The sequence below is a fragment of the Elephas maximus genome, chromosome 7 (genome assembly GCF_024166365.1).
Source record: "Elephas maximus indicus isolate mEleMax1 chromosome 7, mEleMax1 primary haplotype, whole genome shotgun sequence".
NCBI lineage: Eukaryota > Metazoa > Chordata > Mammalia > Proboscidea > Elephantidae > Elephas > Elephas maximus.
In genome coordinates, this window is record NC_064825.1 from 84,201,554 (window position 1) to 84,222,886 (window position 21,333).

The 21,333-nt window shown below is 38.1% G+C and overlaps 1 protein-coding gene across 3 annotated transcripts in view; it reads left to right on the forward strand.

Moving 5' to 3' along the window:
- LOC126079648 (uncharacterized) overlaps positions 1 to 21,333 on the forward strand; it is a 468,379-nt gene that overhangs the window by 418,251 nt on the left and 28,795 nt on the right. For 2 of the 3 annotated variants that reach the window (XM_049890775.1, XM_049890774.1), the window contains exons 3-4: positions 19,869 to 20,028; positions 20,305 to 20,389. In XM_049890775.1, the coding sequence (XP_049746732.1) occupies positions 19,869 to 20,028; positions 20,305 to 20,389 (245 nt within the window). The remainder of the gene's footprint in view (positions 1 to 19,868; positions 20,029 to 20,304; positions 20,390 to 21,333) is intronic. The other variant, XR_007518227.1, reaches the window with a different exon arrangement.

Below are 21,333 nucleotides of genomic sequence, written 5' to 3' on the forward strand. Positions count from 1 at the left end.
AGTGCTACGGCTGCTAACAAAAAGGTCAGCAGTTCAAATCCACCAGGTGCTCCTTGAAAATGCTGTGGGATAGTTCTACTCTGTCCTATAGAGTAACTATGACTCAGGATTGACTTGATGGCAACAGGTTAACGGTTTTTGCCAAATAATGAGGATCCCTGATGGCACAGTGGTTAAAGTGCTTGTCTGCTAACCAAAAGCTTGGTGATTCAAACCTACCATCTGCTCTGTGGGAGAAAGATGTGGCAGTTGCCCTAGCAGTTCCAGTGCATTCTAAGGGGTAAAAAAAAAAAAAATGCAAAAACAAAAATGCAATAGCACAGTTTATTAGCAAAATTGCTGAGAACAAAAATAATCCAGTACTCTTTCCACTTGACCACACTGGAATTAAAGCATTTAAAACCTCATGCTTCAATAATAATTGTGTAAAAGGAAGTGGCTGGGATTCCAGGATCCAAGGTAATAGGACACTCATATATATTTTTTCAGGCTTTACTTTTATGGTGCACCCATCAAACAGTATTGGTTGATGAGTAAGTACAATCAGAGAGCAATGAAAGCTTTTTAAATCCAGAGGAAGCAGCGCAGGGTGCACCTGAGCTTGGGACCCTGAGCTTGTATAATTGAAATAATAATAGAGAATCTTAGTTATTTCTGGAACAACAGCATCCGTAAGCTCACCTTCTTCAGGGGGCTTAGATTCATTGCCTGAAATTGTCCTATTAACTTATCAGAAGGAAAAGGAGAAGGAAATAACACTTCCTAGGAAATCCTACGGGGCAGTTCTATTCTGTCATATTGGGTCAGACTTGACTGCACACAGCAATAACAACAACTATATCCTAGACTTGATTTTACACAAGTCAGAGTTTCAATTGTCTGTTTGATGTAACCACCCCTTATTATGTTGCTATTGTTAGCTGTTGTTGAGTCAGTCCCCAACTCAAGGCGACCCCATGCACAATGGAATGCCTGATCCTGTGTCATCCTTATGATTGGCTGTAGATTAGACTGTTTTGATTCATAGACTTTTCACTGGCTGATTTTCAGAAGTAGATCACCAGGTCTTTCTTGCTACTCAGCCTTTAGTCTGGAAGCTCTGCTTAAACCATTGTAGCACCATACAAATCTTCTGACAGACAGGTGGTGGCTAGGCCTGAGGTGCATTGGCTGAGGACTGAACAGGCTCTCCTACGTAAGAGGCAAGAAGTCTACCACAGAAGCACCAATGCCTCATCAAGAACAGAACTTATCTTCTTCTAATTCTTCTCTACCACCCCTGTTCTCTTAAAATCATTGACTGTCTCCCAAGCTAGGGCATTTGATGTCATTCTTGATGCTTGCCTCCTTCACAGTGCTTTACCCCCATTTAAGCAACATAGACTGTCAGTTATATGTAAGGCATTTTTGCATCAATTTTCTCTTGTCTAGAGATGCTCCTGCCTGAAATCCAGTCCTTCATCATTTCTCACTTGAAAACGTGTTAACTATAACCAAATGCAACAGATGCCATTTTATTTTCTAAGTTTTCACTAATTTTAGTTTCCTGGGACAAGGCTGATCACATCAAACTTTGGTCAGTATTTACTAATGGCTCTTTGCCTTTTGTATTAGGCCTCACTGCTCTTTTTAGCAGGGAAGGCCCTCTACAATTTAGCCCAGCACAAAAATTTGTCCTTGAAATGTTACATAATCATCAGTGAACATCACTCGGTTGAGTCTCAAATACTAAGAACAAAACATGCAGAGATTATTTTTGTTTGATTGTTTTCTAGTCTTTATGTATGAGATTCATAGGTTTTATCAGAAAATATCATGAACCATGAATTTGAACTAAAAACAACAAATCAGAATCTGAAAGTTTACTTGAATAACCATTGGGTGGCAATCACTTTCTGAAATCAAGTAATGTACATAACAGTAGCTTAAGGTTAGGTTCAATAACAAAGCATTTAGTCTATGATTTTGTATCTCTATCTCATTGCGTTTTTGTAGAATATATGTTTTTATAAGCTGGAAAATATTTTAATTTCAGTTGGTTAGGATTGTAACCAAGTACAGGAAATTTCTATGTGTGCTACTTGATGATAAAAGGAAATTCTGTAGCTTTAGTGAATTATTTGGCTTTATAAATTGCTAGATTAAAAAAAAATCACAGGAAAGAATAATTTCTTGGCCTGCTTCTATGAGAACTTCTTGGGGTGAATACATTTGCGGAGACGTATGAAAGCATTCATTAGAAATGAATCATGGTGTACTTTCTTCAAATAATTTTCCTTTCAAGTGACACTTAATTCATAGTTTATACATTCAGAGCCAATAACTACACAATCCACATTCCATGAGGAGTACCAACAATTTATAAGATGCCCTCGGTTTCCTGAAAGTAGAGTATATTATGTCTGCACAGATGATAGTGAGAAGAGTGAAATGGTGGGATTGTCAGCATTCTTTTGATGTCTTTTAAACAAAGATCCTAATGAACACTGAGTCATTTTCACTCTATGTGATCTTATGAAAGAAAAATTTTGTTTGGGTCTTAGGATTCTAGGCATGCAGTGAACCTAGATCTCATTCCAACATTTTTCATTTTTGTAGTGGAAATATTGTCATTCTTCAGATCACAGCCTCATTAAATTTGCAAGCTACAAAGACACATAAATAACATTCAGTGCATTTTTATATGTTATAGTCTCAGTAATTTCTAGAGCCCTTCACCAATTTACCACTTTACAGGATCCAAAGTAGGAAATTCATTTCCTGTAAATTGTCTACCTGCTAATGATGGATGCCACTGAGAACAACTATCTTCAATATGTTTTTAAATGAAGAAAACATATTTTTCTAAAGAAATAAACTGTGACTTGATTACTCTCTAAAATTATTTATTTGGTGCCATCTTGCTTCCCTTAACATACTACAGAAATTAGATTTTTTTTTAGTGCTCCTGGTTTTTTCTGTTAAACTAGATTCACCATCAATCAGACATTTTTCAGAGACTGAAATTTTAGGTATTTTGGCAGAAATGTTTTTAAGCCTTTCAGTCCACTAGAAGAGAGGGAATAGTTGTTGTAGGAGCTATTGAGAGAAATTTGCTGCATGGTGATGCACACTTAAGTTACAACAATTGCATGTTATTGTGACTGTTTCAAGAACATTTCTTGTAGGAATTATAGATAAGAGCAAAGAGAGATGGAGTAGATAACGGTAAACAATAAGTGAATATTTACATCACATAAAAGCACGACTGCAAAATTTTTAAGGGAATTTTAATCCTTAGGATTTATTGAATAGATTTTCTGCTTACTAGGTGGGAGATTTTGGTTTTCCAGCCAGCTCTTCCAAAATCTCATCAAGAGTTAAAAAAAAAAAAAGGAGATGAAAATAAAGAAAAATATTTTGCCCTCTCTACATCCCCTCCCACAAAACACAGGAATGAAGATGAAAAATGCTTAAACTCTTTCTCCTCTTCCAGCCTACAAAGAAATTAAGTGCCTCCCTGACATCTCTTGGTTGGTTCAATAAGGAGTTTCTAACTTCCTTCCTCTGAAAAATTTTGCATATTTAAGGCTCGAAGGTTCAGAGGTGCCATGGAATATTAAGTCCAGAGAAATAGGGAAGGAAGTGCTTCAAGAGAGGTAGGGATGGATGTGGTTCTAGTGATTCTCCACATAAAGTTCAGAGATCTCAGTAACACTAAATAAAATAAACCCTTGGAAGCATGGATATCAACAAATAACTTACAATACGCTGATAAAGAGGCAATCCAGTAGATGATTGTTGTTGTTGTTAGGTGCCGTCAAGTCGATTATGACTCATAGTGGCCCTACGCACAACAGAAGGAAAAACTGCCTGGTCCTGCACCATCCTTACATTCGTTGTTAAGTAGATGATAGCAATATTTAAATCTTTCCTAATCACTGAGTCAAGGACAATTCCCATCTTAATATTGCAATGAGAAATATAATGGCATGATGATAAAAAATATATTACATAATGTATAAATGTAAACACCATCAGATTCCAAGAAATTATACAGGTTCCTGACAATGGTGGGAGACAAGAAATCATAAAATTTGTTATTGAAGATCTGATCAAGAAGGCGAAGCTATATTATTATGAAGTCCTCTGGGGTAGAAATTAAGCTGTCAAACCCTGTCAGCTCTTCGGATCTGGCTCCCACAGCAAGAGCCATTCGATCATCAATTGCAGGTTTAAACATGCTACTTTTTGCCACAACAAATCTTTGTTGAAGAAGGAGTTTGTGTGTGTGTGTGTGTGTGTTTAATGATAGCACAACATACAATGATTCAGCCCACTGTTTTTAGTCAGATAAACCTGTTTGAAACCCAAATTTGGAACTTACTGCTTAACTAACTCTTGGGAAATTTGCAAACCCTGGTAGCATAGTGATTAAGTGCTATGGCTGCTAACCAAAAGGTCAGCAGTTTGAATCCATCAGGCTCTCCTTGGAAATTCTATGGGGCAGTTCTACTCTGTCCAATAGGGTCACTATGGGTTGGAATCGACATTGACAGCAATGGGTTCTTTGGTTTTTGGTTACTTATACTGTATTGGTCTCTGAAGTGAAGGTGTCAATTCTTTTCTTATGGATTTGTTATAAAAATTATTATAATGCCTGAATACACTTAGTATAGTATCTGACACATAGCCTGTGCTCACCAAATGATAACTATTTTTATTACTGGTAACAGTAGCAACAGTAGTAACAGTAACAGCAATTTCGCATCAGGTTATCTTTGCTACATCTACAGCAAATCTTTTACCCTAATATAAAAACTGAGATGTTACCTCATTTCTGAACTCTAAGCCATACTCAGTACTTATAATTAGATTCTTGCCTTGGTTTTTATTTTTATGAGCCTATTTTCTTGATCTGTTTGGCACCTGGATCCCTTTGATTTTGAACACTATCCTTAACTAGAAGACAGGAAACCAAAAGCCTTGGTGAGCTCCTGAGTATTGCCATTCTTATCTGTATGTATACCTCACTGCCTATTAATTACGTAAACTGTTTCTAACCATTACCATATTTCTTGGGCACTTTCCTATAGGGTCTCTATGAGTAGGATCGACTCAATGGCAATGGGTTTAGACTTTGCCTGTCATCCTGAACTTTGTCTCACCTTTTATAGTTTCATCAGTTACCCCAGCACATTTCTTGCCTGGTGGGTATCTTTAATTCCAAAGATTCTGTCTCTGCCAGTAATAATTTATTATTCTTTGAGAAACTGGACAATGTATAACTGAGTCCCCAGATACTAAAGCACATGCCCTAGGTTAGATACTAAGAGAATGGTTTAACTTGTAACAATCAAAATAGAATAATAATCTTAACCATTGAAGAAGTCACTAGATAAATTATACTTACCACTTCACAGACATTGTCAATAAGCTACGGGAAAAATCACTGCATTGTGATTATTATCCCCACTTTACAAATAAATGAAATTAGATTCTGATACACTAAATCACTTGCTCAAGAATATATTGTTGGTACTGGAAAAAATCAAAATTTAAATCAACTAAAACCAAAACCAAACCCATTGCAAATGAGTCAATTTCAAATCACAGCAGCTCTACAGGACAGAGTAGAACTGCCCCATAGGGTTTCCAAGGAATAGCTCGTGGATTCAAACTGCCAACATTATGGTTAGCAGCCAAGCTCTTAACCACTGTGCCACCAGGGCTCCCAATCAATTAAACTCCAAAATCTATGTTCTTTTTACTACGTCATGATGCCTTCCAAATTATTGTGAATCAAACTATGTGTTTAATGCTATTAAATCAACATTCCAGTGTACTTGATATTTTTAGTTAGATAAATTTTTTTTTTCAGAAGCAAATGTAGCCAATATGCTCTAATATCTATTACCAACACTTATGGAGACTTCTTCAGTCTTCTTTATTCATCGTCCAGTTTTCACAAGTGTCTGAGGCAAATGAAAATACCTTGGCTTGCATCAGGTGCAATGATTAAGGAAGACTGAAGAAGAATTGATGCCTTTGAATAATGGGTTGGCAAAGAATATTGAATATACCACGGACTGCCAGAGGAATGTACAGATCTGTCTTGGAAGAAGTACAGCCAGAAAGCTCCTTAGAAGAGTGGATGATGAGACTTCATCTCACTCACTTTGGACATGTTATCATGAAGGACCAATTCCTGGAGAAGGACATCATGATTGGTAATTAGAGGGTCAGCAAAAAAAGAGGAAGACCCTCACTAAGATGGATTGAGACAGTGTCTTTAACAATTGGCCTAACTATAGCAACAATAGTGAGGGTGGCACAAAACTGGGCCATGGTTTATTCTGTTGTACATAGGGTCTCTATGAGTCTAAACCTACTGGATGGCACCTAACAACAAGAGCAACCTGGAGACTTGTCTTTAGTTTCCTAACACACTCATCATTTGAGTTCGTGTCCTAACTTAGGCAGGTACAGATTGTATGGCAACAGCAGTTTTACAGTAGTGTCTTATTGAACTTGTGGCATTTGATATTATTTGTTCAGGTTGTTACCTGTCTTATATTAATGGAAGCATTCCTCTCTAGTCATGGCCTATATCGTCTTTTACACTAGATCACTCTTCATATTATTCTAGAAAACCATGCTGGAAAATAAAATTGATTCTGAGTAAAGTGAGGGAAATAATTAGATAAATTATTCTCCATTGTGGCCTGAGGCTTTAAACATCAAAGCACATATCTATGACCAAAAAATCAGTTGGGTTTCTGTACACCAGAAATGAAAAATCTGACAGGGAAATTAGGGAAACAATTCCATTTACAATAGAATCTAAAAGAATAAAATACCTAGGAATAAACCTAACCATGGAGGTGAAGGACTTATACAATGAAACCTATAAAATGCTACTGAAGGAAACTAAAGAAGATTTAAATAAATGGAAAGATGTTCCTTGTTCACAGATTGGAAGACTTAATATTTTTAACGTGTCAATACTACTCAAAGTGATCTATAGATTCAATGCAGTGCTGATCAAAATTCCAACAGCTTTCTTTACAAAAATAGAAAAACCAATCCTCAACTTTATATGGAATAGCAAGAGGCCCTGAATAGGTAAAACAATGTCGAAAGAGAACAAAGTAGTAGAAGTCACACTTCCTGATTTTAAAACATATTATACAGCTACAGTAATCAAATAGACTGGTACTGGTATAACAAAAGACACAAAGACCAATGAAATAGAATTGAGAGTCAAAAAAAACCCCACACATCTATGGTCAACTGATTTTTAACAAGGATGATAAGTTCATTTGATGGGGAAAGAAGTGCCTCCATATACAGAATGTTGGAACAGGATCCATGCCTCACAAAAAAAATTCAAAATTAATTAAGGACCTAAATGTTCAAACTAAAACCATAAAATTCTTAGAAGAACAAGCAGGTGCAATGCTGTCAGGCCTAGCTTTCAACAATGGTTTATCTAATATAATAACAAAAACAGAAAACAAATAAATTAAAAATTTAATTTAATTCATAAAAATTAAAAACTTGTTCACCAAAAGATTTTACAAAAAAAAGCAAAAAGACAAGTTACCAACTGGAAGAATATCTTCGGAAACCATATATCTGACAAGAATCTAATAACCAAAATATACATAAAACTTTGACAACTTAGCAATGAAAAGATAAATAACCCAATCATAAAATGGGCAAAAAACTTGAATAGATATTTAACCAAACAGAACATTCAAATGGTCACCAAAAACATGAAAAGATGCTCAGTGTCATTAGTCATCAGAAAGATGCAAATCAAAACTATAATGCTAATACCATTTCACTTCCACTAGGATGGCTAAGATTAAAAAAAAAAAAAAAAAAAGCAGAAAATAAAAAGGGTGTGGGGAAATTGGAACTCTTATCCATTGCTGGTGGGAATGTGAAATGGTACAACCATTGTGAAAAACAGTGTGGTGGTTCCTCAAAAAACTAAAAACTATCATATGACTCAGTAATTCCACTCCTAGGTATATACCTAAAAGATTTGGAAGTAGAGACTCAAAAAGACTTGTACATCAATGTTCATTGCACCACTATTCACAATAGACAAAAGGTGGATGCTATCTAAATGCCCATCAATAGATGAATGGATAAACAAAAAGTGGTACATACATACCATGGAGTACTTCTCAGCCAGTAGGAGAAGTGAAATCTTGATACATGCTACATACAGTATGAATGGGACTTGAAAACGTTATGCTGAACAAAATAAGCCAATCACAAAAGGACAAATATTGTATGACCTCACTTACATAAAAAGGCAAAAAAAAAAAAAAATGTAAATGCATAGAGAACAAAGTTTATAAGTGGTTACCAGGTATGGGATGGAGAGGGGAAAGGGAGGTTACCGGTGCTGGAAAAATCGCATTTATTAAGGGTAGAGTTACACAGCTGATTACTGTAACTGCTATTAATAAGTTGAACATCTATAGGAATTTGAATGGGCAAAAGTTATGTGATGGATATATTTACAATGACAAAAAATGTTAAAAAAGAGTAGCTGCTGAGACCTTGTCAATGTTGCAAACTTCAGGTGGACCTGGGTTTGAATTTTTACTAGGCCATTTTCTAGGCATGTGATTTGGGATAAAAAACTTTTCAGACTACAGTTTTTCACATAAAGGAGGAAAAATACTAATAATACCTATCAAAGAGGATTGTGGTTGGGTGTAAAGGAGAAAATGAATGACAAGTTCATAACACAGAACCCAGAATGGGATTCAGTAAATGGCAGGAACCTTTCCTGGGGCCATGGAATTGAAAATGGAGCTCTTTTGCAAACCTTAGTATCACCTCAGCCCTCAGCTTCCTTCTCCTCTCCTCTGAGCCTTGATTTTCCTTACAGCAGAGGGGCGAAGCCTACCCGACTTGATCGCTTTCATTTTTTTCATGATGTGGTTGACACATGCCTATCATTTAGTTCTTCTAAATAGAGATCAGCCGTGCACTTGATGAACGTGTGACCCTACCACAGTGTAAATCAACTTGAGTCCCTGCTCTGTACCCTCCTACCCCTGCCATTGCCCCACCAATGCCACCAAGGTGCTTAATTTAACACTTCTAGAACTTAAACTGAGAATAATTAGTGCTGCATACTTTAAAATCCATTCTCTCTACAGATTGCTTTAATTTTGCGGAAAAGTGATATAAAATTTTCAGATAAATTGTTTTATTGAAATCAAATAAAGACAGTGTTTTTTTGTTTGAAAAAAAAAAGAGTAGCTGCTGAGGCTGTTTATGTACGACCAAACATCTCATGGAATTTGGTTCTTTGGTTTGTAGGTTTAGGATCATGGCTTCATTGGGCATCACTGTAATTTGGCCTGATAACGTGCTTAGTGCTTCTGTTCTATCTCCTAGTTCGTTGTGTAGTGCCTGGGGTCTTAAAAGCTTGCAAGTGGCCATCTAAGTCACAGCAATTGGTCTCTAGTCACTTGGAGCAATAGAGCAAGAAGGAGAGTCAGGAATAGGGAGATGATACAGAATGTGTGTCTAATGGCCTCCATGAACAACTGCCTCCTTTGCCATGAAACCGGAAGAACTGGATGGTATCCGACCACCATTACTGAACATTTTGATCAAAGATTCTATAGAAGAATTCTGATCAAAAGGGGGAAATATGTAAAACAGAATTTAAAATTTTCATGGACTCTAGTCTTTCTGGAGTCATGGAGTGTGGATGAACCCCTGAGATAATCTTCAAACCTTAAAGCAGAACTATCCCCTGAAATCTTAAAACTGAACAATAGTTTAGCTTAACTAGGAAAAGGTTTGTCTTAAGCATTATGCTCTTTTAAGAACTATCTGTATGGGATCAAACTGACCACAGCAATTCAAACGATTAGATAGGAACCTTAAGGGGCAGTGAATTTATGTTAATGAGGGAGGAACAACTCAGAAAAGAAGGATGAGAAGGATAGCACAACTCAAAGAATGTAATCAATGTCACTAAATTGCACATGTAGAAAGAGTTAAACTGGAGTATGTTTCGCTGTGTATATTTTTAACACAAACAAAATAAAATCCAGAGAGAAAAAAGAAAACATCTCCGGTTTTCATACTCTGATCTTGGGTAATGGTTTTATCTGGGCTGCCTTGTATTTGTTTGGATAAAAGGACGTATCACCGAGCACAGATCTTAACACTATTATTCATTCCATTATAAATGACACTTACAAATGTGAAGGAGGCGGGGGCCCACTTATGAAGTATTCATGACACACTCCTTTCCATCATCCCACATCCGCCCACTCTGACATTTCCTGGTCCAAAGTGTGTAGTAACTCTTCTCCTCATCCTATGTTTTCCACACATTTTTTCAGGTCAATACACAGATGCTTTTACTTTCTGAGTTTGAAAAAATAAATCATACTCCCACATCCATCTACAAAAGATTATTCAAGGTCATAGCAATAACAACACTTTATTCCTGGGCAAAAAAGAATAGCTTTGCTTTCTTACAATGGGTGTTTTCTTTTTTTTGTTTTTTGGTTTTTTTTTTTTGGTATTTGTCTTAAAACACACTTGGGGTAAAAGATAAAAAGAATAGATTGGAGCTACCTTCATGGATTTAAAATGGCCTGGTAACGTGATCTAACACATACTGTCATAAAAGTACAAGTTTCCTATGTGTTTTATAAGGTCTAGATCAGTTGACTCTTAACTTTGGTTGCACATTAGAATCACCTGAAGTACATTTAACATTCTGATTTAAATAACCTAAGGTGGGGCCCTGGTGGCATAGTGGTTAAGTGCTATGGCTGCTAACCTAAGGGTCGGCAGTTCGAATCCGCCAGGTGCTCCTTGGAAACTCTGTAGGGCAATTCTACTCAGTCCTATAGGGTCGCTATGAGTTGGAATCAACTCGACGGCACTGGGTTTGTTTTTTTTTTTTTTTAAGGTGGGGCCCCAGCATCAGTATTTTTATTTAGTGTTTTTAAACATATAGTCAATATTGAGAGTCACTGATCTAGACAATTTGACACAGAGGTTTAGAACACAGATTTTGTAGTCAGAGTAGAGATTGGATCCTAGTTCTATCATTACATATTAAATCCTGAGAATTTGCTTAACCTTACTGAGCCTTAGTTTCTTTATCTATAAAATGGCTCGATAACACCTACTTAAAAGTTGTTGTGGAAATGGAATTACATTATGAACATAACTAACTTATGGTAATTTAGTACCTGATTTTTTAGCACGATGAATAAAGTTCTCTGAATTTAGAGATGCACCTCTGTGGTGCTACACTAGACAGGAGACAAGCATTCTTTTTTTTTTTTTTTAATTGAACTTTAGATGAAGGTTTACAGAACAAACTAGTTTCTTATCAAACAGTTAGTACACACATTGTTCTATGATATTGGTTAACAACACCAGGACATGTCAACACTCTCCCTTCTCAACTCTGGGTTCCCTATTACCAGTTTTCCTGTTCCCTCCTGACTTCCAGTCCCTGTCCCAGGGCTGATGTGCCCCTTTAGTCTTGTTTTGTTCAATGGGCCAGTTCAATCTTTGGCTGAAGGGTGAACCCCAGGAGTGGCCTAATTACTAAGCTGAAAGGGTGTCTGGGGGCCAAACTCTCAGGGTTTCTATAGTCTCTGTCAGGCTAGCAAGTCTGGTCTTTCTTTTTGAGTTAGAATTTTGTTCTACATTTTTCTCCAGCTCAGTCCAGGACCCTCTATTGTGATCCCTGTTGGAGTAGCCAGGCACCACCTAGTTGTACTGGTCTCAGTCTGGTGGAGGCCATGGTAGATGTGGTCCATTAGTCCTTTGGACTAATCTTTCCCTTCTGTCTTTAGTTTTCTTCATTCTTCCTTGAGGAGACAAGCATTCATGTTAACTAAAATTTTACTTAACTCTCCAGATTCACATGTAACACAAATATCAACAATAATAATTATTAACATTTATTAACCATAATCGTATGGCAGGATTTGGGTTGAATATTTTATATAAATTATATTTTGTACCAGCTTAAAATTCTGAGATCTTCTTTATTCATACCCGTTTTACAAGGGAAACACAGAATTTGAGAGATTTAAATCTTTTCCCACGTCATCTAGTATGAAAAGTTGGGACTGAAACCCATGTCTATATCAGACTAAGTTCAGATGCTTAACCATTGCTCTGTTACCACCAAAGCAACAAATCTACACAAGATCAACACACAGGCTTTTTAAACAAAGCACCCTTTGTAACTCCCTCCATTGAGAAATGACACCCTCACAGGGATATGATCCGTGCAGTTGCCCAGGACTCCACGGTCAGAAGGGCTCTGTGCTTGAGATTTAGTTTTTTGCATTTGCCAACTTAAAATTTGTAATCACTTTATCTTTAAATTTGGGTTTTGTAAGTGAAATCTGTTGGGCCGATGGAGCATAGATGCAAAGCTTGGAGCCTCAGCTCACACACAGCCCTGCCTCCCACGTGCTCTCTAAAGTGGGTTCTGAGCCACTGCTCCCTGTTCCCTCACGCCTTGGGCTCTGCCCAGCCACCCACTCCACATCTCTGCACTACTAATTCTCCTACCCTTCTCTCAGGTTGGTGACTGGGTCATGTTGGTGAAGGGAAGCCCGTATTCCACCATCACTTTCTGCCCTAGGTAGGTGCCTGGGCCTGGGTGCAGGGAGTATTGATTTTACCACATACACTGTGGCATATCTCCATAAAGCAAGGAGGCAGACATCTCCATCCTGGGCTGACAGTGCCATGGTGCATTCAGCAGGTGACTTGAAGGTGCCTCTTGCCCATCCTTTTCTAGGTATTGAGTACCTCCTGATACAGAAATTGCAATTCCTTGTGGGTTACCCACATGCAGTGAGTTGGGGTGGCAGGGCCATAGAAATTGAAGATCGAATACCTTGGTCTAACCAGAGGCCCACATTTCCATTTTACACTGGGTCCCTGATGTAGCTGACCCCGATGAAAACTAACAAAGTACAGAACACTTCCACAAGGAGGAGGGTTTGTTTAGTGTCTTTGGAAAAGATCAAGGTAAGTTTATCTCAACCTGATGGGGCCCAGGCTGGAGAACTATGACCAGGATTTAAAACCATGGGCTCTAGAGCTTAAGATATTTTCAGTGTAAATCCCAGATCTGTGATTATTAGTTGTATGACAGTGGGTAAGAAACTCACCTTCTCTAAGCTTTAGTTTTCTTTTCTGTGAACTTAGTACAATAATATGCTAATCTCATAAGCTTCTTAAAAGGGTTAAATAAGATCATGTATGGAGCATCTTTTTACCACAGTATCTGGGGCACAGTAAGTACTGGATAAATGTGACTATTAAAAATTACCAGTCACCTTTATTTTCTACTAGACTCAATGGTTCTCAGGTCTGCAGCAATGTTTGCTGCAATGAAATATTTGACCAAGATTCTATAAAGAAGAAAAAAATTCTATGAAAATCTTTTTTATCCCTCACTGTACTCTCTAGATTTCACCGAAAAACCCCATATAATCACATTTTACTTCTTACTTGTTTAATCGGATCCATAGGAATTGCAGTTTCCTACGTTATACTTTCATCAGCCATCTCAAAAAATATGTTGTGCCTGAAACTAAAAGTCTGGTTTTGCTTTTCCCCTTTCTGCTCCCTGCAATGCTCTTATTCTGAAGTAGGAGAATAGGAGAAGCATTGAAGTAACAACTGCTGAGCCTCTGTCTCACTCCTTTATTCAGTCCATCCTCTACCCTCAACACAAGCCACATGAGAATCCACATATTCTTCTTCCTTCCCCCTTTCCTCTCTTTCTCTCTGGGGATGCTCGTTCACATACTCATGCTAATGTTCCTTGAAGCATTTAAGATGCATTTCCCAGTGACAGGAAGGCCTGCCATGCAGGAGCATCATCTTTTTTTCCCCCCTATTTTCCAACATACTAATTGGTTGGATTGATTTTCTAGATCAGCAAGTAGATGGAAATATGCATTAAGAGAGACTAATAGGATATCACCATTGTTTCTATTTCAACTGTTATTTTTCTCAGAAACAAATACATGGAACAATAAGAGGCCTAGAAAGATCAAGTAGTACTTTTCTTGCCTTAATTAATTTTGTCTAGGTAAAAACAGAGTATTCTGAAGAAAACACTACACTAATAGGTAGGAACTGATGAAAAGTCATCCAGAGAAAATCCAAGAGGAAAATAAACATACAACAAAGTCTGATCTTATTATCAACTGAAATTAAAACAATGATATTCCTCTTCACCTCTGTCCTATAGGGTCACTATGAGTCGGAATCGACTCAATGGCACTGGGTTATTTATCAGTTTAATAGATTTTTCTTAAAACTAAATTTGTTGGCAAGGACATAGTGAGATAGACACCCTTATAAATTACCAGTGAGAATATAAATGGTAAGCCTTTCTAAAATGTAATTTTATCACTTATGTTCAAGAGCCTCAAACCTGATAGAGTCTTGAGTTCCAGTGATTCTATATCTAGGAATGTTGTCTAAGAAAATGACAGGAAATCTGGGCAAAGAGCTATGCACAAAAACTTTTGTTGCATCATCAATTATAGTAGTAAATAATTGACTATAAGCTGAATGTCATAATACAGGGAATGAGTAAGTTATTTATTATTCATTATTTATTCTCCTCTAATTTCTTGCTCCCCCTAGCATTTCGGGAAAACCCTGGTGGTGAAGTGGGTAAGTGCTACTGCTGCTAACCAAAGGGTCAGCAGTTCGAATCTGCCAGGCCCTCCTTGGAAACTCTATGGTGCAGTTCTACTCTGGCCTATAGGGTCACTATGAGTCGGAATCGACTCGACGGCACTGGGTTTGGTTTTGGTTTCCTAGCATTTCTACCCTTCTTCTTCACTCACTAGATATCTCTGATTTGACAATGCTGACCTGAAGGAAAAAGGCAAATGGGAAGAAAGGTCTTATGTTACTGGTATAGCCATGCTCTGCATTTGCTTTCCGTTGCAGGGCATTTAGAAACCCTAGTGGTGTAATGGTTAAGAGACACAGATGCTTACCAAAAGGTCAGCAGCCCAAATCTACCAGGAGCTCCTTGGAAACCTTATGGGGCAGTTCTACTCTGTCCTATAGGGCCACTATGAGTTGGAATCCACTCACTGGCACTGGGTTTGGTTGGTTTGGTTTGGAGGGCATTTGATGATTAAGATCATCGTCACTAAGGATCTTGCACCTTCATTTCCCTTACTGTGGGCAAAGTCTCCTCTAGGGTGTTGCCTAGTTATTAAAGGCTCCTTGTTACAAGCTTCCTGTTGGAGATCTCATTGCATTTCCAGGTAGTACACCTGTGTCAATTTTTTTGAGAGGGCTGCAGGAAGGGTATATATTATGTGGCTCCCATTTGGGCCACAAGAAATGCAAATCTCTTGCTTTGAAAATTCCAGGCACTCATGTCTTTCCCTCAAAGAATCACCTCTCCTTTTCCCACCATCACAGTAGCTATCTAGTCAAAAATTTCAGTTTTAGGCTTTTCTAGAAAAGGATTTGGCACCAGTTGCTGTGCCCCTGACAGACACTAGGAGACACAGATCAAGCTGCCTGAGTGACCTTTTGGGAGTCCCTCTCAATTGCCTTGAAGAGAGATGGAAACACCTCCTCTTTACCCTATGAAAAAGTAGACACACTCCAAATTATTTCTCCAAAGAATTTTCTCTCCTGGGCCTTTAACCTCAATTGTCTTATCTATCCTAAGTGAGTGCTGAGTCAAGGGTGAAAAAATAGGTATGCACCACCTCTTTCGTTAATTTTGCTTAGGTAGTGTAGCACCTCATTTTGGAATGCTGGGGTTGTCGGCATCTCTGATCTTGCACACTAAGCTCAAATTGAGACTGTAATAATCTTATTTTGGGAGGTTCTGTTACATTTTGCAACATTAATAAGGGAGATACATAATGGCATGCGAGAACACAGGAGGTGTACCAATCCAGACCTAGGATTAGGGAAACTTTCCCAAAGAAGCCATCTTCAGTCTGTTACCTACAGTATACTTATGAGTAAGTAAAAGGAGTGAGTGAAGTAATAGACAAAAGGATAAGCATTAGAAGAGAATATGATGAGAGAGCAAACTGGTACAGCCACTTGGGAAAACAGCCTGGCAGTTTCTTATAAAGTTAAACATATATTTACCATATGACCCAGCAATCCTTCTCCTAGGTAAAACAATAAGTTATGTTCACACGAAACCTGTATGGGAATTTTTATAGTGGCTTTATTCATAATTTCCCCCAAACTGGAAGCAGCGCAAATGCCCTTTCACTGATGAATGGATAAACTGTGGTTTATCTGTGCAATGGGATACTATTCAGCAATAAACAGGAATACATTACTGGTACACACGCCAATGTGAATGAATTTCAAAAGTTAATTATGCTAAGTAAAAGAGCCCAAATACAATGGTTACATATTGTATGATTCCACTTATTTGTCTTTCTGGGAGAAAAAAGTATAGGCAGAAGAGACTGATCAATGGTTATCAAGGGCTGGAGGTGGGAGCAGGGGTTTATTACAGAGTGTCATAAGGGGATTTCAGAGAGTGATGGACATGTTCTATATATTGATCATAGTCATAGTTACATGACTCTATTCATTCGCCAAAATTCATCAAACTGTACACAAAAAAGGGAAAATTTTTACTGTATGTAAATTATAATTAGATTTATAACAGAGAGAGAGAGCATGTTCCTTTGAGAAACTGAAAGATTGTTACTATAGAAATAGAATGAGAAGCATTAAAAACAAAAAAACAAAAAAAAAAAAACAAGGAGGCAATGCAGAGTGATCGGTAGCAGGCCATTGAGGTCTTTGTATTTTAAACTAGTTACAAATCAGATAGCATTTTAGAAAGATCATTCTGCCCACAGACTGGAGGCAAGACTACTAACTGAGAAGTTAGACATAAATGTAGTAAATCAGGTAGGTGATATTGCTTGCCTGGACTAGGAAATTGTAGGAATTTATCCATTTATCATCAATATGAGTATTTATTATGTTACAGACACTGAGCTATTTCCTGGAGATAAAATAGCCGGCCAAAAAGGACACATATTTGGCCCTCTCGGTGCTCACAATCTGGTGGTGAAGATAGTACTCACATAAGTAAATGTATAATTTTGTCTGTGACAAATTCTAAGAAAAAAAGGTAGTCAGTATTATGAAAGTGTGTAATATAGGGGACACTGTCGATAATGGTTAGTTACTCATCCAAAATCTATTCTCCCTTTCTTCCTGACAGAAACCTCCATATTGTATGGGGTAGCTATGTGACCAGCTTTTTAAAAAAACCATTTCCCAGCTTCCCTTGCAGCAAAGGACGGACATGTGACACCATCCTGGCCAATAACATATAAGTGGAAAGTTTTTGGCTCTTTCTAGGGAGGTTTTGATTTCCTTTTATAGTTACTCCTTTATTACATCCTTTCTTCTTTTTCCTGTCTAGCACATCGGATAATGACAGAATTAATTATAACCTAAATATTTGCATGGACATGGTAATTGTTTATTGAACATTTCAGTTAACTATTGTTGTATTGTGTTAGGTGTAGTAGAGCATATTCTGACTCATAGTGACCCCCTGTGACTGAGTAGAATTGCCCTTTAGGGTTTTCTAGGCCGTGATCTTTATGGGAGCAGATTGCCAAGTCTTTCTCCCAAGGAGTGCTGGGTGGGTTCAAACCACCACCATTTTCTTTAGTAGCAGAATACTTAACAGTTGTGCCACCAAGGCTCCTTCTCCAATTTAATACATGATAATAATTACCAATTGTTCCTTGTGTTTGTTCCTCCTTCCCTCCCCACCCCACTCCCATCCAGTATCTCAGTAGAAGTATATCCAAAAGTCTTTCATTAGTGGCTTATTTTACACTACTAAGTTTCTCTGATCTCTGACTCTTACCTACCACCTAAATGACAATGCTGGGAGTTTAGTTACTGATCCCTGGAGCCTGGAAACATAGTTGTTTTTTGTTTGTTTTCTTTTCTTTCATGCATGAGGATGCTAATCGATTGACACTGACTCTCCCAAAGACAGCCTTCAGAAGGATTCTGTGTCCATAACCAGCCTCAGCGGGAAGAAACATTGTCTTAATTAGTAATAGCTGCCATGTAGGTTCGCTATGTGTCAGAATCGACTCGACGGCAGCAGGTTTAGTATTTTTTTTGGTTTGCCATGTACGTGGAGTCCCTGGGTAGCGTAAAAGGTTAAGCACTGGACTGCTGACGGAAAGACTGGACGTTTGACTGCACCCATAGCTGTCTCAAAAAAAGGTCTGGTGATTTACTTCTGGGTTTGGTTCAGTCTGCCTTGCGCACAGGAGGGAAGATTTACAACATATTTTTTTTTTTTTCCTCATCTTAATGGAACTGCCCCATCTGAAGCCAGGAAGGTGGGGAGAACTATTTAGATATACGGCAATGGGTATCTTCACAAGAAAACAGAAATAAGGTGAGCGAAGTTTATTGGAACGTGAATGAGTCTGATTTACATAGTTGCTGGTCTGTGAAGATAGACCTGATGACAGTGACTGTTCACTCAGGGACAAAGTATTAAGACAATAAGCATGGCACAGTGGCATAGTCCCTGGTATCAGAAGCTTTTCTTTATCCACCTTCAGACTGGTGAGCCCTAAAGGTCTTTAAGCAGGCTCTCATTGATAAGCCCATTCGCTATCCATGGAAGCCATTTTTGCCTTGCTCAGAGGAGGTGAGGAGAGGTGAGGAAGGGGGGAGGGGGCATGAGTGAAAGCAACCTCCTTGGTAAGCAGTCAGGTTGCAAACTGAAAGGAGAACAAGCCATGGGGTTAATTTTGTCTAGTTTTAGGTACAAATTACTTTATTTCAGTTTGGGGGGAAGTAAAATGAAGCAATTCAGAAAGAAGAAAGAAGTCCGGAAAGAAATTCTATTCTTACCAACCCAGCAGGGATGTACATTTCAATTGCTGAGAGGAAACAATATTAGATGTAATACTAGAGGCTCATTGGAAGCGGAAACAGGAGCCCTAATTTGAAGCGGGGAGCCATTCATAAAATGACTCACAAACTCGCTCGCAAGAATTAAACCAAGTTTATGAAGAATAATTCTTGTTTGCATTTTTTTTCTCTCTCTCCAAGCAAGTAATGAACAGGAATGTGGCCAATACCCAAGGTCATGTCAATCTTTTTCTGTCTTTAAGCAGGGTCATTAATAAAGCAAGAGACTGACAGATATATATGTTGAGTAGCCCAGGATTGACTGACAACAGAAGAGGAAATACTGGAAAATCCTGGTTCCTGGCCATACACTAGATTAATGAGAGAATAGAGCAGTCCATGATTTTGTAGTTTAGGTAAATCTGAGCCCAGATTTTTCCCAGGAAGGACATTAGGCTACAGGTTAGCCAGTGACAGCTCCTCGCATATGCCAGCTTCACTGCCTGAGGGACCTGCATGATGAAAGCAGGTGATTAGCAGAAATCATGTTTTCACTTTGAGGTTTTTACACATTTCCGGCCGGACAGCTCTGCAGTCAGATGGTGGCCTTTTCCAAATTAACTGATCAGATTAGTAGCAATGCCATGCTGTGTTCCATGTCCTCCCCCACGTTCATGTATCTCACCTCTTTTTAGGACAGAAACAGCTTTGCAGGAAGCGGATGCCAGCATAGCTTCCGCAACTGGGAACCAAAAGAGCAATATCTTCTGACTCATTTCTCAAGACTCCTGACTATTACCACTTTGTGTCACATTATGGGGCAAGCAAGCTGCTTTGGATCACAGAGTTGCTTTGCATTCCAAACTTCCACCCCAAGAGAGAAGACAGTCATGGATCTGAATGAATTTCCACTCTCCCTGTAGATTGCTGTTGTCTTACATTACTGCCAAGAAGAAAGAACCTATGTCACCCTGTACTGCCCTCCTGTACTCAGGACTTCACTTTCAGAGACAGAATTGTATATTTAATTTCCTGGGAAAATCAACTTCAGAGTGTCAAGGCTTTGTCTGCTCAAAGTCTGGGGTACTTAACCTGTTTTATTGGTTTCCTGTTCTTGTTTCTCTTCTTCTGTTCTGCATCTTCCTCTTCAAGTCTTGCTATCTGAAGGGTCTTAGGAGAAAAGTAAGGATATCCTCACTCTGTGGGCAGTAAAGTTGAGAAAAGTATAATAACAGCTGATTTATGTAGTGCTGTCTCTACTCACTATTCTAATCACTTTATTTATACTCATTCATTCAATCCTCACAAAAACAACCCTGAAGCAAATATTATTTTATTATTTTTATCTCCATTTTACAGATGAGAAAACTGAGGCATGGAGAAGTTAAGAAACATGGTCAAGTTCACAAAGCTATAATGTGGTGTAACCAGTATTCAAACTCAGGTAATCTGGCTCCAGAGTCCATGCTAAGTGGCTTTTGTTCAAAGATGTTCTTGTTATGTTGGTATATTTCTCAGAGTAGTAGATTAATGGCATTAAATATTTTTGTACTAAAGAATGCAGTTCACTGATGGAGGAAACAAGGCAAAGAGCTAACGGAAGCTGAAAGAAGGGATTATTTATCATACATATGTATACATATATACGTACATACTATTCTCTGAATCACTTAAGCACTGTCCCTAAAGTAGTTGTTCCTTTCTTAAGTAGTAAAAAAAAAAAAAAAAAAAAATCCATATCATCAGTCCTATTCATAGCTATAAGATGGATATTGACTATCATGAAATTAAAAATAGGCTAAGTATGGAAAGAATACTAAGAGAAAATAAGAGCAAAAGAGAGAGGAGGTTGGCGATTACTTATAATAACTCACATTTAAAACCTGTTAAGGTCTGTTCAGTGGTTTTACTTCTTTTATCTTTCCTAAAAGCCAAACAAGGAGCCCTAGTGGTGCAGTGGTTAAGAGCTTGGCTGCTAACCAGAAGGTTGGCAATTTGAATCCAGCAGCTGCTCCTTGGAAACCCTATGGAGAAGTTCTACTCTGTCCTCTAGGATTGTTATGAGTCGAAATTGACTTGCCAGCAACAAGTTTTTTGTTTTTTTTTAGTGGTGCAGTGGTTAAGTGCTTGGCTGCTAGCTGAAAGGTTGGTGGTTTGAACCCACCAGCCACTCTGAGGAAGAAGGATGTGGCAGTCTACTTCCATAAAGATTTACTGCCTTTGAAACCCTATGGGGCAGTTCTATTCTGTCCTACAAGGTGGCTATGAGTCAGAATCTGCTGGACGGCAACAGGTTTTTTTTTTAAAAGCTAAATAAGTGGACAATGGCTATGAAGCTCAGTAGATCATGTGCTTGTTCATTCATGTATTTACTGATCATTTATTCAT